Here is a 26,817-nt window from a genome sequence, read left to right on the forward strand (position 1 = left end):
TTTGCATTAGTTAACATTCAGTTATGAATGATATCAACTCATTTCTTCACTTATTCATGTATTATTTTTACTATATTTAACATAAAAACTGTAAATTTACCCACAGTTAGACAGAAAGATTGTAGTTTATGTCAGCTATTGGGTAGGGTTGAAGCTGTAGTGACACACAGCATATTGCAATTATAGACTAAGTTTCTGGATATTGTTTATTCACTGTCATTGTTCACCCTTAACTGATCATTAAATAAAGTGATAACATCCTGAGTATTATATTTGATGGATATGCCGTATGGATGCATTCATTTAATAGAAAAAGGCCATGAGAAACTTATCACTATATTTTTGTCTCAGCTATATTAAAGAGATGAAAGTTGTTATTCCTCCAATAAGAGGAAAATTTGAACATACTATATTCTTAATATGACTGAGTATACAAAATTTACATGTCATTTCCTCACATAATAAATTTAGCTTTGCGGTAAACTTCTAAGAGTGTATCTAGACAGAATAAAATGGGAAGCTGAAACAATATTTTAAATCAAAATATATCTTAGCCTCAATTATGTCTGTTTTTCAGAATAGATGTTCAAATCCAGTTAAGATCATCATCTTAAATCTATATTTCAATTTCAATATTCAAAATAGAACATTAAAGCATATCAGTAGATTTTTAATTAATGACGTGAGCTCTTCTCTGGTCTTAAAAAGAATAAGTGTGATCATCAAACTAATGAGGTGGAAGGGACTGGAATTTTGTGAAAGTGGGATATAGTTAACATCTTCATAGATCAGGAAAAGAATCCTTTGAAAATCATATTTGTACCTTCAAATATCAAGGAGTTCTAATAAAATAAATATGCACTTGAAATTCTAAAAGGCAAGTCCCTGTTGATAGAGAGTGGATCCTCTAATAAATGAACTTTTGAAATATTTAAAGAATCTACAAGTTTGCACAAAAATCTCTAATGAACTATAATTTTCAGAGTATGTCATGTATAAATTATGAAAATAAGAACATGTAACCAAAAGCAAATTCAGAAGGAAATACCTAACTAGGAGTACAGTGCCAGGAAAACTAAAGCCAAGAATAGATGGAGGTTAAAATTAAAGCTAAGTAAAAAAAAAAAAAAAAAAAAAAAAAAAAAAAAATTAATGCTAAGTCAAAAGGTGGAAGCAATCAAGTTTCCATCAAGAAATGAATGGATAAACAAACTGTGATATATACACCCAATGGAATATTATTCAGCCACAAAATGAATAAAGTTCTGGTACAATTTATAGTATCAATGAATTTTGAGACATAATGTTGAGTGAAATAAACCAGAAACAAAAAGGTAGATATTATATGATATTGCTTATATGAAATATCTAGAACATGCAAATTTATAACTATAGTAGATTACATGTTACCAGGGACTGGGGGTGGAATGGTGGTGAGGGGAAGGGGATGTTACAGCCTAATGAGTGCAGAGATTCTTTAAGGTGATGCAAAATCTGGGTAATGTATGTTGGTTATGATAGCATACTGTCGATGTAATTAATACCACTGAACTGTACACTTGAATGTGGTTAATGGGAAAGTTTGAATATTATATATGTCACTACAATTAAGTTTTTTTTAAAAAAATAATGCTAAGGATGCACACATCCACACCCAACTACCTTCCTGTTCTTTCCTTCTTTCTTTCCTTGTTTCTTCTTTTCCTTGTTTTGTTCTACCTCCTTCCCTCTCTCCCTCCCTAGTTCCTTCCTTCTTTCTTTCCTCCCTCCTTTCTTCCTACCATCTGTCTTTCCAATCTTTCTTTCACCTTCCCTCTCTTTCTTTCTAATTCTCTATGCAATAATTTGGGGGCACATTAAAAATGATAAATATAATGATAAGCTTTCTCTGCTTCAGTATTCTGAGAATAATGTTAAACTCAAATAAACAAAAAACAAAGAACTAATCAAACTGTATTTTGTTATTGCCTCATTTCTATTAATTAGATTAAATCCAAAACTGAAAGGGAAGAAATTCAAAACAGTGGAAATTGAAACATTTGAAACTAAGGCTGTGAAGGAGATAAAATGTCTGTTTGCAAGTTTGTACATCACGATCCAGGTAATTTCCAGATCAGTACAATGATAATATGGAATGCAGAATTTTTGCCAGTAATGGAGAAGCTAAAATTGAGTAGGAAGTTAACATTTTCACACAAGCATAAAAAGATTTTGAAAACTGAATCTCTATGAGCTTAATGTAGATTCTGAGCAAAAGTTTAGAAACTAGAAAAAGCCTTTCTTTTAATTTATTTTTAAAAAGTAAATTGATTTAAATTTCCTAAAAAATAAATGATCATTAAGATTTATGATGGAATCCTTATTTAAGGTATTACACGATTGTAAGAAAAAATTATAGTGTATTAGAATTCCAGGAACATAATATATATTGATTTTAGGATGCTATTCACATAATTCTACATGGCAGTCTTTTAGAAAAAAATATGAAAGATTGGGTTGGATGATATTTCTAATAGGCAGTGAATTATATGATTGTTATTGATCAGAGTAAAGGCTTCTGGTAGTGTTTTGCAGAGCCATCCTTTACATATACATGGCATGGGTAAAGGGAGAGGAAACACATTTTTTTTTGAGTGCTTAGTTCATGTCATCGCATTTTCAAATCTTAACAGCCTGCAAGGTAAAATTACTTCTATTGCTGAAATGAGGGAACTGGGCTTCAAAGAGTTTAAATAACTTTTCTCATATCAGGAGTCTAGTAATTGCAGAACCGGGTTTCACACTCAGGTCTATACAACTCTTTCATTGCATCTCCTATGAAGACAAAAGGCATACATATCAAATCTGTGAAAACACAAAGCTAGGAAGCCATATTAAAATACTGGTTGACAAATCAAGCATCAGAAAGTCTGAAATCATGGGTCAAAAGAAACAGGGTGAAATTCACATGAGATTAATAGTAAGTCTTACAAGTAACATTTAAATAATCAATTGCACCAGTACAGAATGGTAAATCATTCAGTAGAACATGTAATGAATATCATAACGTTTAAGTTGAGTGTAAACTCTGTCACAGTATGATGATAAAAATAAATATAATCTTAGACTGAAGTAATGGCTATATTAGTAAGAGAATTACTAGAATTAGAAAGAGATTTACACTCTGCTCTTCGATTGTTATGGGGCATTAAGAGTAGTGTTTTCAATTCTAATCGTAGGTGCCATATTCTAAAGAGATGTTAACAAATTGGCAAATATTGAGTGAAGTGTCCCATGTGGACAATTATTAAATGTGATATTTTCCCTTCCACATCACATACTACAATTTGCATATTCAGTATTGTTTAATTTATAGATCATTATGATACATTGCAGATTTTCTATGATAGCATTATAAAAAACTCCAAGAGAAGATATAGTAAGAAACGTAATGTTTCAATCTCATAAGTGTAGTTACATGAGAGTAATTGCTCTAAAAGACACTTTAGTTTTCAAATTATATTTCAATACTTGGAAAATAACTGCTTTATAAATTGCACAAAGTTATAGTTTTTTATTAAGTGTTTCCATGAACATTTTTATGTTTTTTTATATGCATACCTGTTGGTGTTGATGAAATGGATATTTTCCAAAACTGAACTATTTTGATAGTTTATTATAGTTTTATTGTACTTTTCCTTGATGTCCATAAATGCTCAGGGTCACTTTTTTAAGGAGAATTTTAAGTGTAAAGTTTTTTCAGTCAGTTTAAATTACACAAATTTGAGACACTTTTTATGGTATATATAATTTTTTTGTGTTTGAAACTTATCAGTATACTTTTTCCCTAGTAACTAAATGGTAACTCAAGTATTTAGTCATATTCCAGTCCTTTCAGAGAATATTTTAAAAGAAATAATGTAAAGCAAAGTAACTTACCATGGAGAAAATCCCATAATGCTTAATACCAGATTGAGTATATTTAACCTAATACTATCCTTGGCTCTATGCCTCTGAGATCAGGTTATTGTAGCCCAAAATAGAATTTTCAAATATAGGCAGTATGAGATTGAGCCATGTAAACAATGTTCGGTCAGATTTTCTCTATGAAAGAGAGTGGTTATTTGTCTCTTTTGACCCCTAATTAAGAAGTTTTCATTGTCAAGATCTTTTCTTTAGAAAGGTGACCAAGTGTCATCCTTAAAGCATAAAGAGAGACAAACAATGGTTAATGATTGACCTACTTGTTCAAATCCAATTTCAATAATAAAAGGTTAAAATTTAAGAAGGAATGTGACCTCTCTGGAGCACAGTCACATTTTTAGTTCTTTAGCATACACTCAACTTCACTGTTACCCTCAGAAATTATTCTTGAAGCATTTTCCAGCAGCTTGTAGATTCCAGGGCTGCTCTTTGGAAATGTAAATCCAGAAGAATATGTAAAACTTTAAATCTCACTTCATGTAGTCTAAAGAGGTCTTGATATTATGTCTTTAGAAGACAGTTGGGTACCTTTTATAATTGAAAGGGCAGAAAAAATGTTATTTGCAATTTCTGAGACATATCTAGCATGCTATATAACTAGTCAGTTAATTTGAAAAGTATGACACAAATCAAGGAAACAATATTTTTAAATGTCTGGCAAGTAGTCTACGGATAAAGGTAAAGATAATAGTTTGGTGGTAGTTTCATCTTTTCTTATGATTTTAAGTCTTAGATATGACACAAAATATTGATGTTTAGCTGCAAAAAAAAAACAGGTGAGTGTTTTCTCTAACACTATTGCTACTGGGTACAAAGGAAATACACAATAGTAGTTGTAGCAACAAAAAAAAATAAGAGATCCTAATTTTATCTGAGTTTACAAGTTAATGGATTTGAATGAAGTGAATAAAATGCTTCTGAATCTTTTTTGAACAGTGATTCAGTGTTTTGGGATAGAAGGGAGAACAGAAAGACGCCCTCATTCCTTCTCAAAACCATGAGCCAAGTCTTCATCGATACATATATGTACACAAATTCATCTTTATGAACATAGTTTTGAGTTTCTCCATAGATCTCCTCCATTTTTTTCACCATAATATATCTTTTCCTCTTTGTTCTTCAGTAGAAAATATAAAGGTGAGACAAACTCAAGGTATTAAAAAAAAACCTCTTCAAGTTGCACCACAGTGTCCTGAATCAAATTATAAACATTGTAGGGGCACACAGAGTAGACACAACTGTTCAGTTTTGTATGGTAAATTTAGTAAGACTTGCTTATCATTTGGACACACATACTACAAGAAAATCATTGAGGACCCTTAAGGATTATCCAACATAATCAAATGATAACAACTAGTTCCAGATAGCATAACTTATTATATGAGACTCATATAGCACACAGAGATCAAAAAGCATGACCCATGTGGCAAGACATCTTGATATGTGGAAAAGATCACTTTCAGGATATCGGAACATATGATCTCTCCTTCTGGCTCTTCTATGAAATAACTCTTTGGGTCTATAAAATTACCTAATTTCTGTGATTCTTACTTTTTTCTTTATAAGATGAGATGTCCATTTAAAATAAAAAAAGTGTATAATGATTCACAATGAGTTCAACCACATGAATTTTAATACAAAACATATAAAATCAATTGCAAAATTTTTTAATATACTGTATTTATAAGAATTATAGGATTTCTCTAATTTCTTCTATTAAATGTATGTACCCAATGTAATCTGAAAATATTCAGCTTAACTTTATTTGTTTTGCAAAAGGGAAACTGGAAAAAGACTATTTCCTGCAGAAAATTTATTAACAATAGGTGCTCATTTAAATGTTTTTAAATAACGAACAATGCCCCTTTCATATCAGGGTATAAATTATTATAAGTCTTTTTTCTTATTCTATAGCCCAACCACATTCAACACTCTATTGCAAAGACATCACTTTTATGAGGAGGTATCATTGTAGATGTACAGAAGTCAATGGAAACTAGTTTTACAAGGAAAGTAAAAAAATTATCATTCCAACTGTGTCTTCACGCAGATATTTAATAAAAGCTATATGATGACTATTGTTCAAGAACCACTATCCAACAGAAGAAATTTTCTTATTTTAAGTCCATCCTCTCACCTTTTTGGAATTCAGTTGAAAAATTTGAACTAACATAACATTAAAAAATATATAAAATAATGTTAACTACGGGATGATATTCAACTTCAGGGTTAAAATAAATATGTTTATTAAAATGTGTATTAGAGTAAAATTATACTGACAATATGTAAACCAAAACTTCCAAGATGCTGAACTTTTCTTTTAATGTATTCCATCCATTGATTTCCCTCCAAAAGACAAAAGTTAGCAAAAGAGGAAGATAGCAAAAATGGGAACAGCACAACGTGCTTCAATAACTGAATGCATTGGTTTAATAAATTACGGAGTCCAAATGCTAATACTCCTAATTATCAACCATTCCTTTTGTGTTTTGGTAACATAGATCCTTATACAATGAATATCAAATGGAACTTTTTGATTCACTTCTGATATTTCAAAGTTTCCATTTTTGAATTCCCCTAGTCTTAAGTAGGTAGAACATGGCATCCCTTTTTTTCTGGGTTTAACTTTTTCCCCAACATCTAGTGCTCCATGATGCAAAATGTCATTTTGCCGATCTTCTGTTCCAGTATTCACTTTAATTTTACTGATTATAATTGGATTTTCAAACTCAATCATAAAAACATCTCCTTGTGAAGGAGGTTTCCCCCAGAAGTACTCATCAACACTACTATAAGCCTTGCTTGCTACATAATTTTCAAATACATTCATATTGGTGTATAGATTTGCAGGAGGGTTATCAGGAATGTCAAATGACTCCTCTTCAAAATCGTCATCCTTCAGCTTGTTCTCTGTCCCTTTATATGATGAGTAATAACCCATGTGCTGAAAGAGAGATGGTTTAAAACGTATCACATTTTTCTGAGCCAGCAAACCTCGGAAATGAGTCAATAGCCAATCACAAGGCATTTCTTGATAAAACATTAATAAAAAATGTGCCAAACGTGGTAGATCATGAGAATGATAGAGTTTTCCAATGTAGCCAAGTTTAGAGAACTCAAGAGTTACCCAGTAAGTTCCTTTTAGGGATGTAATAACTTTCTTGATAGCAGTTAGAAAATTTTTTGAACATCGGACATCATCTTCAAGCATTACATAATAGTCTGAAGTATTGGCACAAAAGTTAAGCAGAAAAGCATAATCTACATTTTGCTTGGAACGAAATTTGACTCTGTCTGCTGGATCATTATAATTTCTTTTAAGGCCATCCAGGATTGGGTAATATTCCTCAGGAGCATGTATAACCATTAATCTTCCAGCAATAATATGGTGAGCAAATTTCTGTGTTATATCCTGGACCATGACATCACGCCAGGATGAATTAAATTCTGCTAGGTGAACCACCACTGAAATTTCCTTCAGCTCTTCATAGCTGGACTGCTCAAAAATAGACTTGATTGTCTCCAGTAAATAGTTTCCTTTCTTTCTTTTCACTGATGAAAGTCCAATTGTAAGATACCCTGAGAAAAACAATTCAGAAGAAAGAAAAATTAAAAATGAAATAAGAAAAATAAAAACTAAATGAAAACACAACAAGAACGAAATAGGTTTTGAATAATGTTGAAAAAGAAAAGAAAAATTTAATGTAAGTCTTCTATATTAAGGTAAACTAGTGAATGATTATTTATAGGATATTTTGTGATTAAATTATTAAGCTGAGTGTACAAAGACTATACTATTTTATACATAATTGATACTTTCTGTGGGAGATAAATTGCAATCTTAAGTATATTGATGTATGGGATCTATCACTGTAAATATTTGTTTCTGAAATTAAAAAAAAAATGGTCTAAAATGTTCTGCAGCTTAATGTTCTAATGTCCATACCCATTAGAGAAAACAGACATTTAGGTAATTTTTTTTTTAATTTGCAGAAAGGAAAGGGAAATGGAATACAAGTTAAGGTTGACAAACTGGGCTCAAATGATGAAAAAGATAATTAAAGGTAACATTTTAATCAACTTTAAGTTTTTCCAGAAAATGTCATATTTTTGCCATATTTTTACTTTTCTTTGATCACTGTCATTATCCTTTGCCTACAGAAGTCATAATTGAACTTCATAATTTTAATCTGAAACCAATCTAGTATCTTAAATATGAAGCACACAATATCAGAAGGTATTTTTGAAAAACTGCATTATTGCTTAAAATATTTAGTACATTTCTCCAAGATATGAACAAAATTATTTACTTTGGTTTGACACACATTTATAGTAATTTTTCCTGGAGAAATTTTTCTTCAGGCAGTTATAACCTAAAATTACAAATTAAATAATTCTATGGAATAATAATTTAAAAAACCCTGAGTAGTGACAGTTCTCCTCTGAGAAATTTTAGTTGAATATTTTTTATTGAAATATGTTCATTTTTAAAGCTCTCATTCTCACAATGTCTCAGAACTAAACAAAATTCCTGAACTATTTGGTAAATGTGAAATTATTATTATTCACCAAAATCACTATTTTTATATAGACACCTAGAGATGATAAGATTTGTGGGATACCGAAAAAGACCCTTTCAAAAATATCTTCTAGTACTCTGTCAGATAGACTGAGATTTGCACATTTGCTTAAATAGTTGGGCTTAAACCCCTGACTTGTATTCAAACATAAGTGTATAATATTATCTGGGACCACTGAATTTTAAGCCACAAGCCTTAAAGTTAGTACTTTAAGTATTTTATACTTTAAACTTATGATAGCCAACACTTACAGAACACTTTTACGTTATAGGAATTTATGTACTTTATATGTAATATACACTGCAATATTCATAACAGACTTTTGAGTTAGGTTTGCTACTACCATCATTCGTGTTTCACAGATGATGAAACTAAGACATAGTGAGAAGAGATAAGTTGTGCAAAGTACAACTAGTAATGTTGTGGTGACAAGATAAGAGCCTTTCTCTTATTCTCTGTTATATTACCTCTTTATCATACAGCAGTCTTCTTGTATGCCAGTAGACAATAGTGAATTTTGCATGGAAAGGGAGAATTAACAACCTTAAACAAAGGTGCTATAATAGATGGAGATGACATAATAGTGGTTCTATTAGGCAATTAGAAGGAAGCCTAAGAGGAGTAGACATTTGAAATGGCAGATCTGAAGAAACCTAAATTGACTTGTTACAATTTCCTCAACCTGATGACCATAAACCTGCTTTGCAAACACATTTCTAAATAAGTAACTAAAGTTGTATTTTGCATGAAATCTGTTAAGGAGTCTTTGCTTTGGTTTATGTTATCATTTTATTCCACTTATTCTAAAATTCATATTTTCCACTCTGAAACATTTAAAAATAGAGTTGCATATTTTAATAGATGGCAAATTACAACTGAAATTGGTAATGTTTATACTTTTTTAGTGGTGTGTTAGATGATACTTTTTAGAATCTATGGTGTCCTGAGACCCCTGAAATATGTAGTAAATTACTTCTTGGCTCTACCAACTAAACAAAAAGAAAACAAAAAATCTCATACTTTCCCCAAAGTGACTTTCGCTAATTCAAAGCTGGTGGCAAGTCAAAAACCCAAATCTTTAGAGTTTGAAAATTTAACAATATGAAAATGTTTATTTTTGAAAATTAACTTTTAAATATTTAAATAACTTGATTTTCCCTAGACTTTCTACATGGTTTTATAGCAAACTGCTTAAAAAGGTCATATTAAAATTATGTACTTTATTTAACTTTTTATTGAAGTCAGTGAGAAATTGCAATTTGTGAGAAACTATTAAAGTCTTTCCCAAATAATTCATTATAATAGTAAAGCCTTAAACTTTTATTGTTATACAAATGAAACAATTTGCCATATTTTATGTATTTTTTTTAATGTAAAAGTGTAAGTATACTTACGCTTTCTGTGTAAAGGGGTGGCAGCTAGGTAGCGATAGGTGACATTTATGACTCCTGAGAAATTAGATAAGTCTTTGAAAGTATGCACATAGCGTTCTGAATTCAGTTGGTGTGTAGATGTTTCCCTTGTAAGTTGTTTGTCTCCATCCTGAATGACAAATAGAGGAAGGGAAAATAAATAAATTTAGATGATCATGGATTAAATGACTTTTTAAATTAAGCAATGAATATGGGTGGAAAATACAATATAAAGTGTTATATAAACCTCAATTACTGGCACCCTAAGCTATAGATCAGCATCTCTCATTTCATATCTAATCTAGAGTCTTTGCTTTAGAATCTCTCCTTTTCACTCTTGTAGTAGTTTGAAGCTTTTATGGACCCCAGAAAAGATCATGTTCTCAGAGCAAATCCATTCTTTTGAGTGTAAACCTATTGCAGGTGGGGACTTCCTTTTGATTAGATAACTTCAGTAGGGCATGACCCTGGATGGGTCTTAATCCTCTTACAAGAGTCCTTTATAAATGGAACGAACGAATAGGGAGAGAAGTCACTGCAGAGACTGTGAGAAAGCACAGAAACTGAGAGAAAGTCAGAGGAAACCAGAAGCTGAAATAAATGGAATTTGGAAGAGAAGAAGCAAGAAACTGAAATAACAAAACCAGGAAGAGAAGGGAGAGACAAGCAGATGCCTCCATGTGCTGGTCTTTGAGGATAAAGCATCACCTGATAATGCCTTGATGTGGACACTTCACTGCCTCATTACTGTAAACTTGCCACCAAATAAATCCCCATCTCTGGTATATTGCTTTCTGCAGCTTTTTACAACTAAAAGAACTCTTTATACTATAATTAAATTTGCTTTTCTATAGCATACTCAAATAGCAGCAATCTAATGATTCAAAAAAATCTCTGAAAACCTACAGTACCTCCAAGACAAAATTAAATTCCTAACATTAAATCAAGCATCTTCAAATCTGACAGTAATCTCCTTTACAATTTTACCCAAGGCTAATACCCACCAAATTCCCCATAGTGTGTCATATTAAGCTATTTATTCTTCTCTAAGCACTGTCAAATACAAGATCATACATTAATTTGATGAATGTAAAAGTTTAGGAATGACTAGGAGGATGTAACAGTGGACTGGCAGTTGGATTTTTGGATAATTAATCATGAAGTTTTAAGCAGTCACTTATATGGCCACTGTAATCAAAGTCATAGAGAATGGTTTTTCCTAATGTCCCTAAGTCAAAGAAATATGCTTAATCCTTTCATCTTTTCTGTGAAAAGATGTTTGCTTTTGTGTGTGTGTGTTCGTGTGTATTATTCTGATAGAGAAGAAGCCTGACACTTTTATATTTAATATCCCTTATCTGTATGTGGGGATGGACTTAAGGCATTAAATCTTCAGGAAGATTTATAGTCAAGAAAACATTCATATCTAAATTCAAACATACTCTTTGTTAATCATTAATTGCCTCCTTTCATTTCCTGTCTTTGATACACATTCAGTGGTTGTTTCTGATTATCTAATCATCATTTGATCAAGCCATTATTTGGTTATGTGTTATTAGCAAAATGACAAATTATTAGGTTAGTGTATATTTTTTATTAACATTTGTAGAATATGTTTTGGGGCAATCTAATTAGATAGAATTGCTTATTTTTTTTGGAAAGTGTGCACTCAATTGTGTGGTGACTCACATCTATTTATATTACTGAGTATAAACTGTAAAGCAGGTGTAAGCCTTTAAGACTATAGGGAAAATTAATGGGTTAAATACTTTGGTTCCGATACTATTTGGCTGTGGCCAACAAAACTTTAATTAAACTCCTGTTCTAAAATCTTAGAAAGGACTCAGATACAAGTTTTACCTGTCGGAATGTCCAATACTTTACATCAAATTCCAATGCCTAGGGAAAAGATGAATGACTAAAACTTTTAAGACTGTGATCAGATTGGAATTGTATCAGAATAAAAGTTAACTGGTAGAGCAGATGTGGATCAAGTGGTTGGACAACCACCTCCCACATAGGCAGTCTTGGGTTTGGTACCCAGTGCCTCCTAAAGAAGATGAACAGACACAACAGGCAGACAGACAAGGGAGCCATCTTGGTGGGTGCGGTGGGGCATTATTAAAAAAAGTTAACTGAAATTAAGGGACCATGACTGGGGATTTATAAGAACTTTCAATAAATAAATCAGGATTTATTCCTGGCCATCTTTTCTGTATATTAAATTATGTTTATATACTTATATTTGGTTACTTAGTACTGCACTTATCCATATTATATTGTCTTAAGCATTTGGAAATTGAAATAAATACTTTAGTATTTTAAAAGGTTTACAGTGTTTTTACTGTCTGGAAACTGTAGACTTACAAAATACCACAAATAAAACCTGAGAAGCTAAAGTTCTTATAAATAAATTAATTAAATATCCACTGAATTCTACTAATTTTAAACTCTTTACATGTAAATATTTGCATCTGTGTCTGTCTTCAAGCCTATAAAACAACATTAAAATTTAAAAATAAACAAATTCAAGATCATCAAAAAGCAACTGGGAACTCAGTTTGCCATCAACTGCTTTAATAGTAATGCAGTGGTATTCACAATGATAGGGTCTAGAAGAGATATCTATAAAAATTATATTATGATAATACTGAATTCATTCTACCATTCCATTCTTAGGTGATGTAACATTTAAAAAGAAGTGCAGTATATTGAATATCTCTTTAAGAATTCTATCTTGAACATGTAAAAAGCTAGACCTTTTCTGTGATAAGATGGAGTACATTTATCCTGTTTGAAGGATATAACAGTATATAAAATGAAATGGAACTTATATGAAAGCACTTTATTAAATTCTCAAGAACAAGCTATTTTACACTTTTTGGCATAAATAAATAATGTAATTTTCACCTGAGTCAGTTTTGTTGGCTGCTTTCCAGATGCCTATACTTGAACAGCCAGAGTCTCCCTGGGTATTTCCTTGTGTAGCTACAACGCTGTGGTATATTTCTCAGTAATAAGACAAAGCTTTATGACAATCATTTTCTAGATGGGAATGCGATTCAATGGACTAGCCACATACTAAATTTATACCCTGGTGGGTACTTTGAAGATGCTCACAGCCAAGAGGCTAAGTTGATCGAGCATGCAGCGTCCCTTCTACTTAGTCTGTCTTGTAATAGTATTTGTCTCTAAAATTGAGCTTGGATCTCTTTCCCACTGAAAGATGCATTTGTCTCTAATACATAAGCAAATACATTAAACCTGTTAAAATGCTTAGGATTTCAGACCGCAAATGGATTTTAAAACAAAGAAAGCAGAATAGAATGAGATAATTAACTACAGAGATTTTCCTACCCCAAATTCATTTGATTTCTCTTAATTTTAAGTATGATTTCCCTGGGAAATAAGGAAGGCAGTAAAAGAAAGACCTACTAATGTTTATGCTTAGAAAATGGCATGCACTGTGGCATTCTGGAGGCAAGAATAAAAATCATGTCAGATAAGTTTATGAAAAATGGAATAAAAAACAAAAAAAGGTTGAAAAGGGAGAAGTGTTAAAAAGACACTCCATTATATTCTAATATGGGGCAAGTTATCCTTGACTATACATATTTTTAGGAGAACAATTTTAATGAAATTTAAAAATCATGATTTCTATGTTTCAAACCTTTATACAATTTCAGCTCAAAATGCAATTTTAATTAGCTAGAAAACATCATCTATTAAGCAGTGAAAATTTATAATCATAATAAAAGTACTGCCCTGTTTTTATGGAACAATCATTTTAACTAACTTTCCCATCTTTATAAAAGTATTTTAAAGTAATTTCATTTTCTTAAGCTAAGAAGCATTCTTTTTCAGTACTTGGACTGATTTGCAAATGTGACTAGATAAATGCCTAATATAGTCAGAGCTTTTCTACTCAGAAAGAACTCATTAATTATTAGAAGATCCGCTTGATTAAATCATATCTTTTACATTAGATGACTAGACTGATGCTTAGATAGAACTGTGTAGAATTCACAAAACAGGGCAATAACATTTGATTTTCTTATGGATACAGGCTCTACTTCTTACACATTTCACAGTGAATTTGAAAGGATTCTAATCCTGAAAGATATATGGGTGTTTTTGGTATATTTGGCCTTTTATCTGTTTACAAAGTGAAAGATTAATATTGCACTTGGAAGTGCTTCATAAATGCAGCAGCTCATTGAATACAACAAGCATCTACCTATACTGTGTGTTTGATTTACATGATGTGATCCAACATTTACCAGTACACACAACTGCAAGAAATAAATTTTCATTACAATAATTAACCATTAATCAAGAGCACCTGTAGTTATCATCTTTAAGTCTATTAAATTCTATCCGAAAAAGGTCCAAAATGTCTGTCATTTGCCAGTTGCTCTGGTTTGCAAAAGGTGCTTCAATCATGCGTTGTCAAATTCGGTCAATCTATGGTGATTTCAGCCATTGTGAATTGACTGATGATTGTAGCACTAAGGGTCCACAAGATCCAGACCTAGAGTTGAAGGCAAAGTGTCTGGGCAGATTTAGGATCTAGGAATCTGGCATAATCACAGCATCAGAAAACTATCGGAAGTAAGAGGTTTTACAGAAGAGCTATTCCAATTAAGATAATATGGTTGGCACTTGGAATACGGAATAGGAACTGGCAAAGAGTTGATAGTCAATAACTTATTTTAAGGTAATAAAATAAAACATGATATTGAGAAATGTTCATGGCTATTGTCATATTCTCTATTGTTAAGATACTAAAGGAAATTTTCAGCATGCAAGTTAGGAAGTACTTTAAAGTCCCCTGTGAATAAAAATTTTGGTATTTTGAAGTATGTTAACAGAAATAATAACAAAGTTTAAGATTTTCCCAGATAGCTGACTGAACTATGATAGCAACAATTAATAAAGAATATAATAGGTCCATGTTAGTTTAATTAGATATGACATGCTATAATTTAAAAAAATAACAGAAACTAAGGAATTGAGTTCTTATAAATAAGACATTATACATCATGTTTTATTTCACTTACAAGTTCATTCATGTACAATTATTGACTTGTTTTTATTACCTGTTTTAACTGCTGAGTAGTTTCAGTGCCGGTATCTTTTGCTCTTGAGATCTTTTCAGTGAATATAAATATATAACATGATAACCATTTAAGGATATTCAAAATCCAAACAAGGGGTCATATATTGTAAAACAATGTAATTCCCTTCTTTAAAAAATGCTGTTGATTAGTATCATTAATGAGATAATAGAATGTTGAAATTTTTGGTTATAATATAGAAAAGTAGAAAAATAAGGAGTAACACTTTTAAAGAAAATTTTGCTTATTCTATGTATTTTAAATTAAAGTCAAAATATTAACAGCTTTGTCTACTTTTAATTCTGCATAGGGATATTTACTAATTTATTTGCAATTCAGTGTGAATTTTGAACCAAAAATTATACAGAATTTTAAAAAATCTTTGCAGGGTACGCCCAAAGTTATAATGTTTGTAATATATGACTAATACAAAAAAGAGATATAAAGTACATATGCTATAATTTTGCTCAAACTAAGGCTATTCCAATAGCCTAGGATTGAGGTTAGGGTCCAATTGGACTAATTCTATTGGACTAATTCTATTGTGACTTTAGGCTTTATTTCTAACAAAAATAATCAATCTTCAAAACTTACCAGAACATAGCTATCTTCAATGTACAAGTTCATAAATAGAAGGAAAATGACAAGAACACCCAAGAATGACACTGCAGAACGTTTTCGAAGGCATCTCATTTTATCTAGTATTTCAAAAATATGTTTCATTTGATGAAATTTAAACATCTTTTCCTGTGGAAAAGAGGCATGGAATTACTCACAATTAATTTTGCAGGCAAATATTTCTTAACCATTTATGTTAAAAGCCATGCCTTTATAAAATCTCACCCTTCAAATGTTTAAACTATGTTTTTAACTTCACTCATAAGGTCGGCACATATTATTATTACATTATCATAATATCAGTGCAGTGGTTTATATTGATGTAGAGTAAAACAAAATGAAAAGCGGCTCTCATAGTTATTTCTGAACAAGTGAACATTGACAACAATAAACTAAAAAAAACTGGCATTTGATAATAGGCAGAAAGAAAATCCAGTAGAGAAACAGACTAGTAAACTGTCATCAGTGAGACCTAACATTAAGGTAACAACTACCTCCCCATATTATAAAGTAATGAAAATGGTAGAAAACAGAAGTATGGGCATATAGTCATTCTAGAGTAAGTGATACTGAGAAAAATTACTGGGAGGCAATCTGGGAGGATTAAGGAGCAGTTTCAAAGGAAGTTAAGGTTTGGTAGCTAAGTCCAAACATATATTTGAAAGTGTCTTGTTTACAGCTGTTTTGTTTCTTTTCCCCGTGATTCAGTGTAGATCCTGGAGTAGAATATCCATGTGGCTTTGCTTGATCTACTAACAGTTTAGCCCCTTGTAATGATTCATGGACTGCAAAAAGGCAAAATGAGAGTCAACAAGATAATTGGTGACCTAATTTCTTTTACTATTTCACTCTTCTATATTCTGTGGTATCCTCAAGTCACAGGATTCACTTTATATTATCATTTTTTTAAAAAGTATAAATATATCTGAAATTACAAGTAGAATAGTTAAATCAGAATTTTGTCTCAAAATAAATTACCATGATAATCTGGAAGTAATGCCTTCTGGAGTTGTGTAAAGGGTGACCCTGGGTTCAACATTAGGAGGGAGTACTTACATGAATGAAAAACTTCCAGAAAACCTATGCCCTGAACCATAAACACCTAGCTAGGACATAGCAGGAACACAGTACTTCTTCATTTAATTAATGCAACAAGGACATTATGTATCCTTGTAAATTAGAGCAAAGAATATAAAGAATTGAGAGAAAGGCTTGACAAAGTGGAACGAAATAATTCTGAAAAAATTAATTATAGGAAATGCTGTTCATTTCTTTGGCTATATTCTTTTTAAGGTCATTTTGATTTTTCTCATTGATTTATTAGAATTTTTAATATATGTATACACACATGCATACATATATACTAATATTTTGCTTATGTTTGAAATATGTAAATATCTTCCCCAAGTATTTATTTCATTTTCTATCTTTTTGATGTGACTTCTGCAGTGTTTCCAATATGAAGCTTGTTTATGTAGATTGGGGTTTTTTGGTGTCATTCTTAAAAAGTCCTCCCCTATCATGATGTCTTATGGACATTCTCCTATATTTTGTTATGACATTGGTTATTTTTATCATGGATCAGCTTTTAATATACCTGGAATATATATTTGTGTCTTTTATGAGATAGTGGAATATCATTTTTCAATATAGAAAGCTGATTTTCTTCTCCTTCCAGTACATTGATCATAACTTCTTATCACAAGATTGCTCCTAACTTCAAGGGTAAGGGGAGGTGTAGTCACCTGTATACCTAGAAATAGAGAACTGGGTATTCGCAAACATAAATGTTGTATATTAAATCATCCTTATTCACTTTCTATTGATTTGTAGTGTCACTTCTAGAATAGGGCTGCTTTCTAAGTTGCATTTATAGGTCAAAAATGTATTTATTTACCTCATTTATAACATTTCATTTTCATTGAGAAAATGCATACTAATTTTGACCACACATTATATGTGAAACTCTGTTAATTAAAAATAATTCTATAAATAAAGCGTTCTGGTTGTAAAAGATTTTTATCTGCATTTTGAATATTATGCAATATTAACAAATACAAAGTATTAGAATCTTATACACGATCATAAACTAATATGATATTTCTAAATGTCTATTTGCCAAAATTATCAATAACATTGACTCAGTAATTACACTTCTATTTAAAAACAAAAATTATGTATTTGAGGAAAAGTTTAGCTTTGGTATTTCAAGATAACAGTGTTTACAAAATAAATAAATGGAAAACAATATATAATGTATTAACAGTTGTTATATCTGTGAAGAAAATTATCAGGAAATTTTAATCTTATTTTTGCTTTTTAAAATTCCTAAAATTTTAAATGGACATATTTTCTTCACACATACACATTTGCAAATATACATATATCTATCTATTACTTCAGTAATATATAATAAATTACTTTAACTTAAAAAAATCTCCTACTGTTGGAAAATGAACTTGCATTTTATTTACAAACACAGAAGTTTTTCAAGAAGATAAGATAACATGTAACATATTATTCTATGCCTCTGTATACATTGAAAGATGAATTATGCTCAATATTTTTTAAAAGTTTAGAGAAAAGTCCATTCTAATTGTATTCCTTCGATACAAGTAGAGAAAATGTAAATGACGCGCCTGCAAGCTATATCTGCAAAGTTAAAATGTAGTTCATTATATATAAAGAAAATAGTATCTGTTAACATTTATTTAATACTTACTGAGCAATATGTTTTACATGGCTAACAACTCAAACTTCATAACAATTCTAAGATATTAATGCTAATATTAGACAAGTTTTACAAATGAAAAAGAGTCTTTCTTTTGATCTCTCTTCCAAAGGAATGATTCCAGTTTTAAGTCCTAGAATTCTGATTACAGTACCTGCTCTACTGACCACTATGGTACACAGCTTCCCAATTAGGTTTTATATGATGTTTTAACTGTATTGTTGCCCACAGACTATCAAATACATGTGATAATAACAATAATGTGTAGTACTGATTTGTTGTATAACATGGGTTTGATATAAAAGATATAAATCCAATGTTCTTGACAAAAAACAATTTGATCAAATTTACTTAGCTTAGTAAGTATGGAAGCTTTTAAAAACAGCTATTCACATGCAAAAACTCAGGGAATAATAAATGCTGATTCCTTCCCAAAGAATTTATTAGAGGAAGAACTTTTAGCAAACTCTAGGGATCCTTTGGTAAAAGAATTTGTGTTATGTCCCAAAAGAGGAACTGTTGTCATTGACATCTCATTTATAATAAGGAATGATTCAGAGCTCTTTGGACAAGTGGCTAATTTCAGGTAGGGATGCTAAGATTTGATCCTTGTGTATATGTGCGCCTGCACATGTGCCATAAAGCAAGGAAACATTCAGGACCAGTGGGGGCAAATCAAAAGAACACACAACCAGCTTGAAGAGGCTTCCATTGGGAGAATTTGGGAATATCAATCATTAAAGAAAAAGTCTTTGATTAATAGGAAAGTATTTAATTGATATAAATCTGTGATTAATTGGTGATGGCAAAAAGAAAGAAAAAGAAAGAAACCTCACTTGCCACAATTAGAGGTGATTGCTACACCACCTTCAGTTCTTAGAATTTGGTAATTGAAAGTGAAGTAAAAGGCCAAAGATTTATACAATCTGAACTTTGAATCTGTGGCCCTACGAAGAGAGATGTGTCTGATAGTCTACAGCTAACTTTGTGAAGAGACTGGAGCAACTGAGCCCAGAAAGAAATGAGTTCTCCAGCCTGCCCCTGAGATTGGAAGAAGCTGGGCCCATGGAGCCTTAAGAGGAGGAGGAAGGTTGAACCCTCCATCTTGCTTCAGCACATAGCAACAGACTTCGGCTGAAGAAGTACCTCTTTGGGTACCTTGAGTTGCACTCTTTAGGGCCTGTAAATCTGAAAAAATATCCTTAAAAAAGTCACTCTACATACAAGACAATAGATCTTACAGCAATGAAAGACAGTGTCAAATTTTTAAAAATTTTATAATTGTTTTATTATTTCAAAAAATTTTATTTTTTTGTATTTTATTTGTTATATTTAAACCTATCACTATCATTTCATTTTCTTATTAAATATTTGGTTACTTTCTTAGCTTAATTTTAAAAAAAATATTTATTTCTCTCCCCTCCCTCCCCCATACCCATTGTCTGCTCTATTTGCTGTGTGTTCTTCTGTGTCTGCTTGTATTCTTGGTGGCACAAGGACTCTGTGTCTCTTTTTGTTGCATCATCTTGCTGCATCAGCTCTCCGTGTATGTGGCGCCACTCCTGGACAGGCTGTGTTTTTTTCATGCAAGGCGGCTCTCCTTGGGAGTATACTACTTGCATGTGGGGCTCTCCTATGCGGGGGACACCCCTGCGTGGCATGGCATTCCTTGCGTGCAGCAGCACTGCGCATGGGCCAGCTCGCCACACAGGTAGGAGACCCTGTGTTTGAACCCTGGACTTCCTATAAGGTAGGCGGATGCTCTCTCAGCTGAGCCACATCTGCTTCCCTCTTAGCTTCATTTTTGAGGAAGTTTTGGATCACAGAAGGGTTACAACTGTATCAGGGGAGGATCATTGGTGCAGGGTGTCAGTGATGGGGGAAGCACAGAAGGAGGTTCACCTGGGGCATATACATAAGGCATAGGAATGAGTTCAAGTGTTCATGGGGTATTGTCACTGGAAAGCCACACAATAACTGAAAGAATATCCAATTCCCACCCTGCGGAGCTCTGTCACATTCTCTAATTGGACAGCAAGAATCTACCAAGTACAGGGGCAGTGACTATTGAAGGAGGATAGACTATTGATGAGCCCTTGATATTGATGACTGCACTTATGAACCTTTACTTTTGAAATTGAAACTTAGTCTAATATTATAGGGTGCCTACACATTACCTTCTGAGAGCCTCCTTGTTGTTCAAATGTTTGCCCTCTCTCTAAGCCAAACTCAGCATATAATTGCATTACCTTCCCCCAGCATGGACAAGACTCCTGGGGATAGGCCTCTCTAGCACTGAGGTATTTCTACCAAGCTTGTCTTGACTTACAAAATTGGGTGGAAAAGAGTGTAAACTATGATGTAAACTATAATCCATGCTTAGTGGCAATGCTCCAAAATGTGTTCAGCAATTGTAATAAATGTACCACGTGAATGATGTTGTTAATTTGGGAAAATGTGGGAGGGGTATGGAGCAGGGCATATGGGAATCTCCTATATGTTTTATGTAACATTTATGTAATCTAAGTATCTCTGAAAAGATAAAAAGAATATTTTATAAAGTAAAAAAATGTAACATAATAAAGGTTTTACCCTGTACTTCTGGAGGAACTGTATTTCATCCACAGTTGATGATGGGTATTTTCAGATTTTAGGCAACAGTACTCACTGGACCATGATACCTGAGAGAAAGGAAACCAAAAAGGAGAGCCCCATGATTTTTGCCTAGAGGGAGTTTTCAAAGACAGAGCACGTAGAGTGAATCCAAACAAAACCTAGAGGTCTTTCTCAGGGGAGAAGACAGAGATGAGTTTGTAGAGGTTGAGGGCAGATTATATAAGATGAGGGCATTACGCATAAAACATACTTGGAAATCTGCAGATGTCACTTCTAATCTTCATCTGAATACTGACTTGTGCATGTGTACACAGACATACCATAAAAGTGAAAAAAGAACCACGGAAAAGGAGTAGATCAAAGTATTCCTGATAACCACAAAGGGTTCAGGATAGTTCACATTCCTACCAGACAGACTGAATAGACCTAGTAATACATGAAACAGTGAAGAGTCCTCAGAAACGTATCATTTTAATACAAGGCTAAATTAGTTACTATGGATCTGTTCTAAAAACGCTTAAAAGCAAGCATAAAAATGATCAAACTGATAACAAATAAACTAACTTGATGTCACTATAAAGTATAGCATTCTTTAAAGGCAAAATCTTGCACTTAAGTACATAAGATTCACAATATCTATCACCCAATAAAAAATTACCATGCAGGCAAAGAACAGGGAAATATGGTTCATATCCAGGATAAAAATCAATCAAAGTAAAAAAGTAAAAAAATTACAAAGATGAGAGAATTAGAAAAAAAAGAAATGTAAAACTATCATAAATTAGTCTCATATGTTGAAGGTAGAGGAAATGATGAAAATGATGAAGAAGGAAATGTAAGATATAAAAAGGATGCAAATAGAAGTCTACAAATGGAAAGTACCATATCTAAAATGAAAATATTCTTCCTATCATTAAGGACACAGAGGGCATAGCAGGAGAAAAGATGAGCTATTGAAGATAAGGTAATAAAACCAATATAAAATGGTCTTTTGTATTGTTAGGCCAGGCTAATTACTGACCCATATAAAATGTGAAATACATGTTTTAATACTCTAAATTCTGGGGACATTCGTTAGGCAAGGATAGATTATTGATACAATGAGTTAAAAAAACTCACTTTAAATATAAAAACACAATTTGGCTAATATTAATAATAAAAAACAGAAGAAGATAAACTATGCAATTATTAATTAAAAAAGGTGAAGTAGCTATACTAATATCAGCCAAAGTAGCCATTTTATAAAAGATAATTGCTTATTAACTCATCAAAGTGAGCATAAGTATCTTAAAGTATGTAATAATAGTGTTTGCACATAATAATAATGTTTGAAAATACTTGAAGTAAAATTGATATGTGAAAGGAGAACTAGATCATTTCAAGATTATAGTTGGTGAATTCAATACTCATCCCTCAGTTATTGACAGACCATGTAGACAGAAAATCAGAAGTTTGGAAGATGTTAACAATATTATCAAATAAAATGACCTAATTGGAATTTATGGAACACTCCACCCAGCAGTAGCAAAATATGCATTTTTTTCAAGCTTACATGGAGTGGTCACCAAGACAAACCATATTTTCAGCCATAAGACAAGATTCAAAAACACAGGACTTAAATTATACAAAGTGTGTTCACTGATGATAATATAAGTGCATTAGAAATCAATAGGAAAAAGATTTGAAAAATCCCCAAATATGTGGAAGGTAAAAAACACACTCCTAACTAACCCATGGATCAAAGAAAAAAATGAAGGAAATTAGGAAAATATTTTGAACTGAATGAAAATAAAACTTCAACATAAAATTCATTTGATGCAAGGCAGTACTTAGAAGAAAATTTATATTGTTAAATGCTTACATTAGAAAAGAAGAAAGATCTAAAATAAATGATCTGAATTCTGTGTTATGAAATTAGAAAAAGAAAAACTAATCATGAAGTAAGTTTAGTAGATTGAATTATCTATCCAGGGGAAACAAACAAATAAATATGTTTTTAATCTTAATTCTTTCTTGTGGGTGTGAATCTATGTAAAAAAGAAACTTTGGAATGATGTTATTTCTAGTTAAGATGTCATCTAACTGAATGATGTTGGGCCTTAGTCGTATTACTGGAAACTGTAAGAAGAAAGCGGAAAAGGAGATGGAAATTAACATAACTCAGAAGAGAAAAGAGAGGACATCATCCTGCAATGGGGAAAGTCAAGGAACCCAAGGATTGCTGTCAGTCAGCACAAAAACATCACAGTTGTTAGGGAGAAAGCAAAGCTTTGATGACATCTGAGTTTTTCTCCATGAACCAATAAATTCCTTCTGTTTAAGCCAAACCATGTGTGGTTTTCTACTTAGCAGGGTAGAAAACTAAAACAGTAATCTAGAAAAAGAGCTAATTAAATAAAATGTAAAAAGAAGGAAAATGATAAAGATAAAGGTGAAAAGTCAAGGAAATAGAAGAACAATGAAATCAAAATCTGGTTCAATAAAATTGGTATACTCACAGTCAAATTGATCAAGAAAATCAAGAGAAGACAAAATTAATAATATCCAGAATAAAAGAGGCTCTTCACTTCAGATACTACAAATATTAAAACAATAATAGAGGAATATTGTGAACAAATTTATACTAACAATTTGACAACTTAGATGAAATAGACAAAATCCTTGCAATACAAAAATTATCAAAGCTCATTAGAGAAGAAATAACAACAATTCTATGTAATTCTACTTTTTACAGTAGCTTTAAAAGAACCCAAAATGAAAAAAAAACAAAACCTATTGCTTCACTAGTGAAATCTACCACATATTTATGGAAAAATAGTACTAACTCTGCACAAGCTCTACAATATAATAGAAGAGGAGTGAATAATTCCTAATTTATTCTGTAGGTGAGCATTACTTCATGCCAAAATGAGACAGAGTTTTTACTCAAAAAGAAAATTATACATCAATATCTCCAAGAACATAGGTTCAATAAAAGAAAATTTTGTAAATTACATGCAGCATTTTATAAAAATGATTATATATCATGGTCAAGTGGGCTTTACGCAGACATGCCAGATTGACTTAATATTCAGAAATCAATGTAATTCACTATATTAACAGATTGAAAAGGGAAAACCATATAATCATGGTAGATGCAGAAAAAGCTTTTAACAAAATTCAACAGCCATTTATAATATTTTTACTCAAAACCTAGGATAGAGATGGAACAATATCTCTATAACTTGATAAGAAGACATCTACAAAATATCTATAGTACACACTTTACTTAACCATGGAAGACTGAACGCTTCCCTCTAAGATTTGTAATAAGTCAGTGATGTCCTTTTTCACCCCTTCTATTCATACCTGTAAGTGAAACAAAGCCAGTGTAATTAGGCAAAAATGTATTAGAAAACATACAGATTAATTATAAAAGAAGTAAAAGATTCTTTATTCTTAGACAAGATAATTCTTTATGTAGAAATTCCTAAGGAATCTACCAGAAAGCCACCAAAAGTTGAGTTTAGCAAAATTGCAAGGCATAATGTCAATAATACAAACATTTGGGTTTCTTTATAACAAGAATGAGCAATTGAAAACTGAAATAAATTAAAAAAAACACCAACAAAATATGAAATACTCAGAAATAAATTAACAAAATATGTGTATTTGTATACCAAAAACCTGTAAGACCCTGATAAGGTAAGTTAAGATTATTGGAACAGAATTGATTTTAGAACTAGACTTACACATATATTATCAGTCAATTTTCAATATAGATGTCAATATAACTCAATGGGGAAAACGTAGTGCTTTAGAAAATCTGTGCTACATAAGTCAATATCATCACGCTATACACAAAACATAATTGAAATGGCTCATAGACCTAAAGAGGTAAAACTATAAAATTATTTTAAATTCTTTGTGACCTCCAGTTAGGCAAAGATCTCATAGGACACAAAACACATGAACCATAAACTTTAAAAATTAAAAATCAAATTGAACTAGAGTCACTTCTCATTGTTTGACATACTTATGTTCTACATAGTCTCTATCAACTCTGAATTAGTAAACACTGAACCAGTGATCTAAGGAGAAATATAGGGTTAGGATCCTGCAAGCCTCTGGTTTCAACATTTTTATATGTAACCTTGTCTTATGTGTATTATTGTTTAAGACACCTGATATGATTTGCTTCTTTCTTAAATTTTTATGCAATGAATCCATAGAAGTTCTTTGTTATGCCAGCATTTTAGAGATTGCCTCCCATTTAAATCTATCTAGAAATGGTATCATTGCCTTGAGAACATTTTAGAGCAATGTTTAAACAAAATCTTTGAGCATCAATGTAAGCAAGTTTAACCATAAATCACATTTGGGGGTCAGGTAATTGGGTCTCATTAAATTAGCTGTTGATTCATTAACACTGAACTCACAGCTAACAGCACTATAACTCATGCTTGAGCAAAGGTTACCTAACATACACTTTTATTCATAAGGCACATCATAGCCTTCTTGCATTTAGGAATACTTGTACTGGTGCAGCATTTATGCTCTATGCCTGGGGGTCATTTATACAGCAAAATCACCAAACAAACAAACAACCTGTAAAAAATGTGAAAAATGTGGCACTAAATATACCATGAAAATGATACATGTTTATTGTAGGAGAGATGAAACAAGACAATAGAACATTTCCTTGTTCTACCTCTGCAAAGAAAATGTGTGTCAGGCAGCTCAAATTTTTCACAGCTCTGCCCTTGGCCAAGAATGATCTTTAAAACACTGTGAATACAGAATCTACAATTAGTGATGTTTGTACACAAAAAGTATTTATTGCTTACTACATTGATGTTAAATGAAAGCCCATATATTTTTTGCCAAATTTATTGAGGCATAAATGGAGGACAATAACATTCACAATTCTATAAAGAACTGCAAATGTATATTCATGCAATTCTTCCACAAGCAAGATATAGAACACTTCCATCACCCCAAAAAGTTATCTCGTACTCTTAGGTAGTAAATCTCCTCCCCCACTGACTGACAACCACTGATCTGTTTGTTAATGTATGGATAGTTTTGTCTTTTCTAAAGTTTTACATAAATGCAATTGAACAGTATGCACTATTTTGTGTCTCACTTGTTACTTACAATAATGCTTTGAGATCCATCTATTTTGTTCAGGTTCAGTGGTTTGTTCCTTTATGTTGAGTAGAATTCCACTGTCTATTTAGTAGGACCAATTGGAGGCACCCTGTGCTAAGCCTCATGTCAGGAAAACCAAAATCTAAGTAGGTTTATTTTCTCTGTAAATACTAGGGTCTCCCAGAAAACAAGTTAAATCAGCCAATCAGCTATCACCAGCTTCCTATTATTATGCCAACTAACTACCTCATTGCTAAGCAATCACCTGCACTAACCATATTAGGAAATATAGTCTACATTAACCAATGAAAATTTCCTCCCAATATTGGTAAAGCCTACTGCAATCTTTGTTCAGTGGAATTCCTCTCTAACTTGTGGTTATTAGAATTTCCTCAAATACTGAACTAATTCACTTAAACTCTTTAAGATCTGGTCAAATTTTGCTCACATTTTTATTTAATATTTATTTTGGTGACCCAGGTGGGACTCAATCAAAATCTGCTGATGACTCTGAATAACCTGAACAACGTCCGTCGCACCCACAGGAAACTTTGTGTTCTCTCACTTTCTTGTTGATACCTCACTCACAGTCGTTGCTGAATTACCTCTTAGATTCAAGTGCCACTTTTTTTTTGTATTTGAGTTCTTTA

The 26,817-nt window shown here is 31.8% G+C and overlaps 1 protein-coding gene across 16 annotated transcripts in view; it reads right to left on the reverse strand.

The window, feature by feature from the left end:
- Positions 1-5,574: 5,574 nt before the first annotated feature.
- Positions 5,575-26,817, reverse strand: part of MGAT4C (MGAT4 family member C) — a 926,873-nt gene continuing 905,630 nt past the window's right edge. For 8 of the 16 annotated variants that reach the window (XM_071218988.1, XM_071218990.1, XM_071218989.1 and 5 more), the window contains 4 exons: positions 21,014-21,102; positions 15,667-15,819; positions 9,938-10,085; positions 5,575-7,542 (listed from right to left, as the gene is read on the reverse strand). In XM_071218988.1, the coding sequence (XP_071075089.1) occupies positions 6,401-7,542; positions 9,938-10,085; positions 15,667-15,813 (1,437 nt within the window). In that variant the 5' untranslated portion in view covers positions 15,814-15,819; positions 21,014-21,102 and the 3' untranslated portion in view covers positions 5,575-6,400. Of the gene's footprint in view, positions 7,543-9,937; positions 10,086-15,054; positions 15,106-15,666; positions 15,820-17,287; positions 17,444-21,013; positions 21,103-26,817 lie in introns of all 16 variants that reach the window. The other 8 variants (XM_071218985.1, XM_071218984.1, XM_071218983.1 and 5 more) reach the window with 3 other exon arrangements.

The sequence above is a fragment of the Dasypus novemcinctus genome, chromosome 12, assembly GCF_030445035.2.
Source record: "Dasypus novemcinctus isolate mDasNov1 chromosome 12, mDasNov1.1.hap2, whole genome shotgun sequence".
Lineage (NCBI taxonomy): Eukaryota > Metazoa > Chordata > Mammalia > Cingulata > Dasypodidae > Dasypus > Dasypus novemcinctus.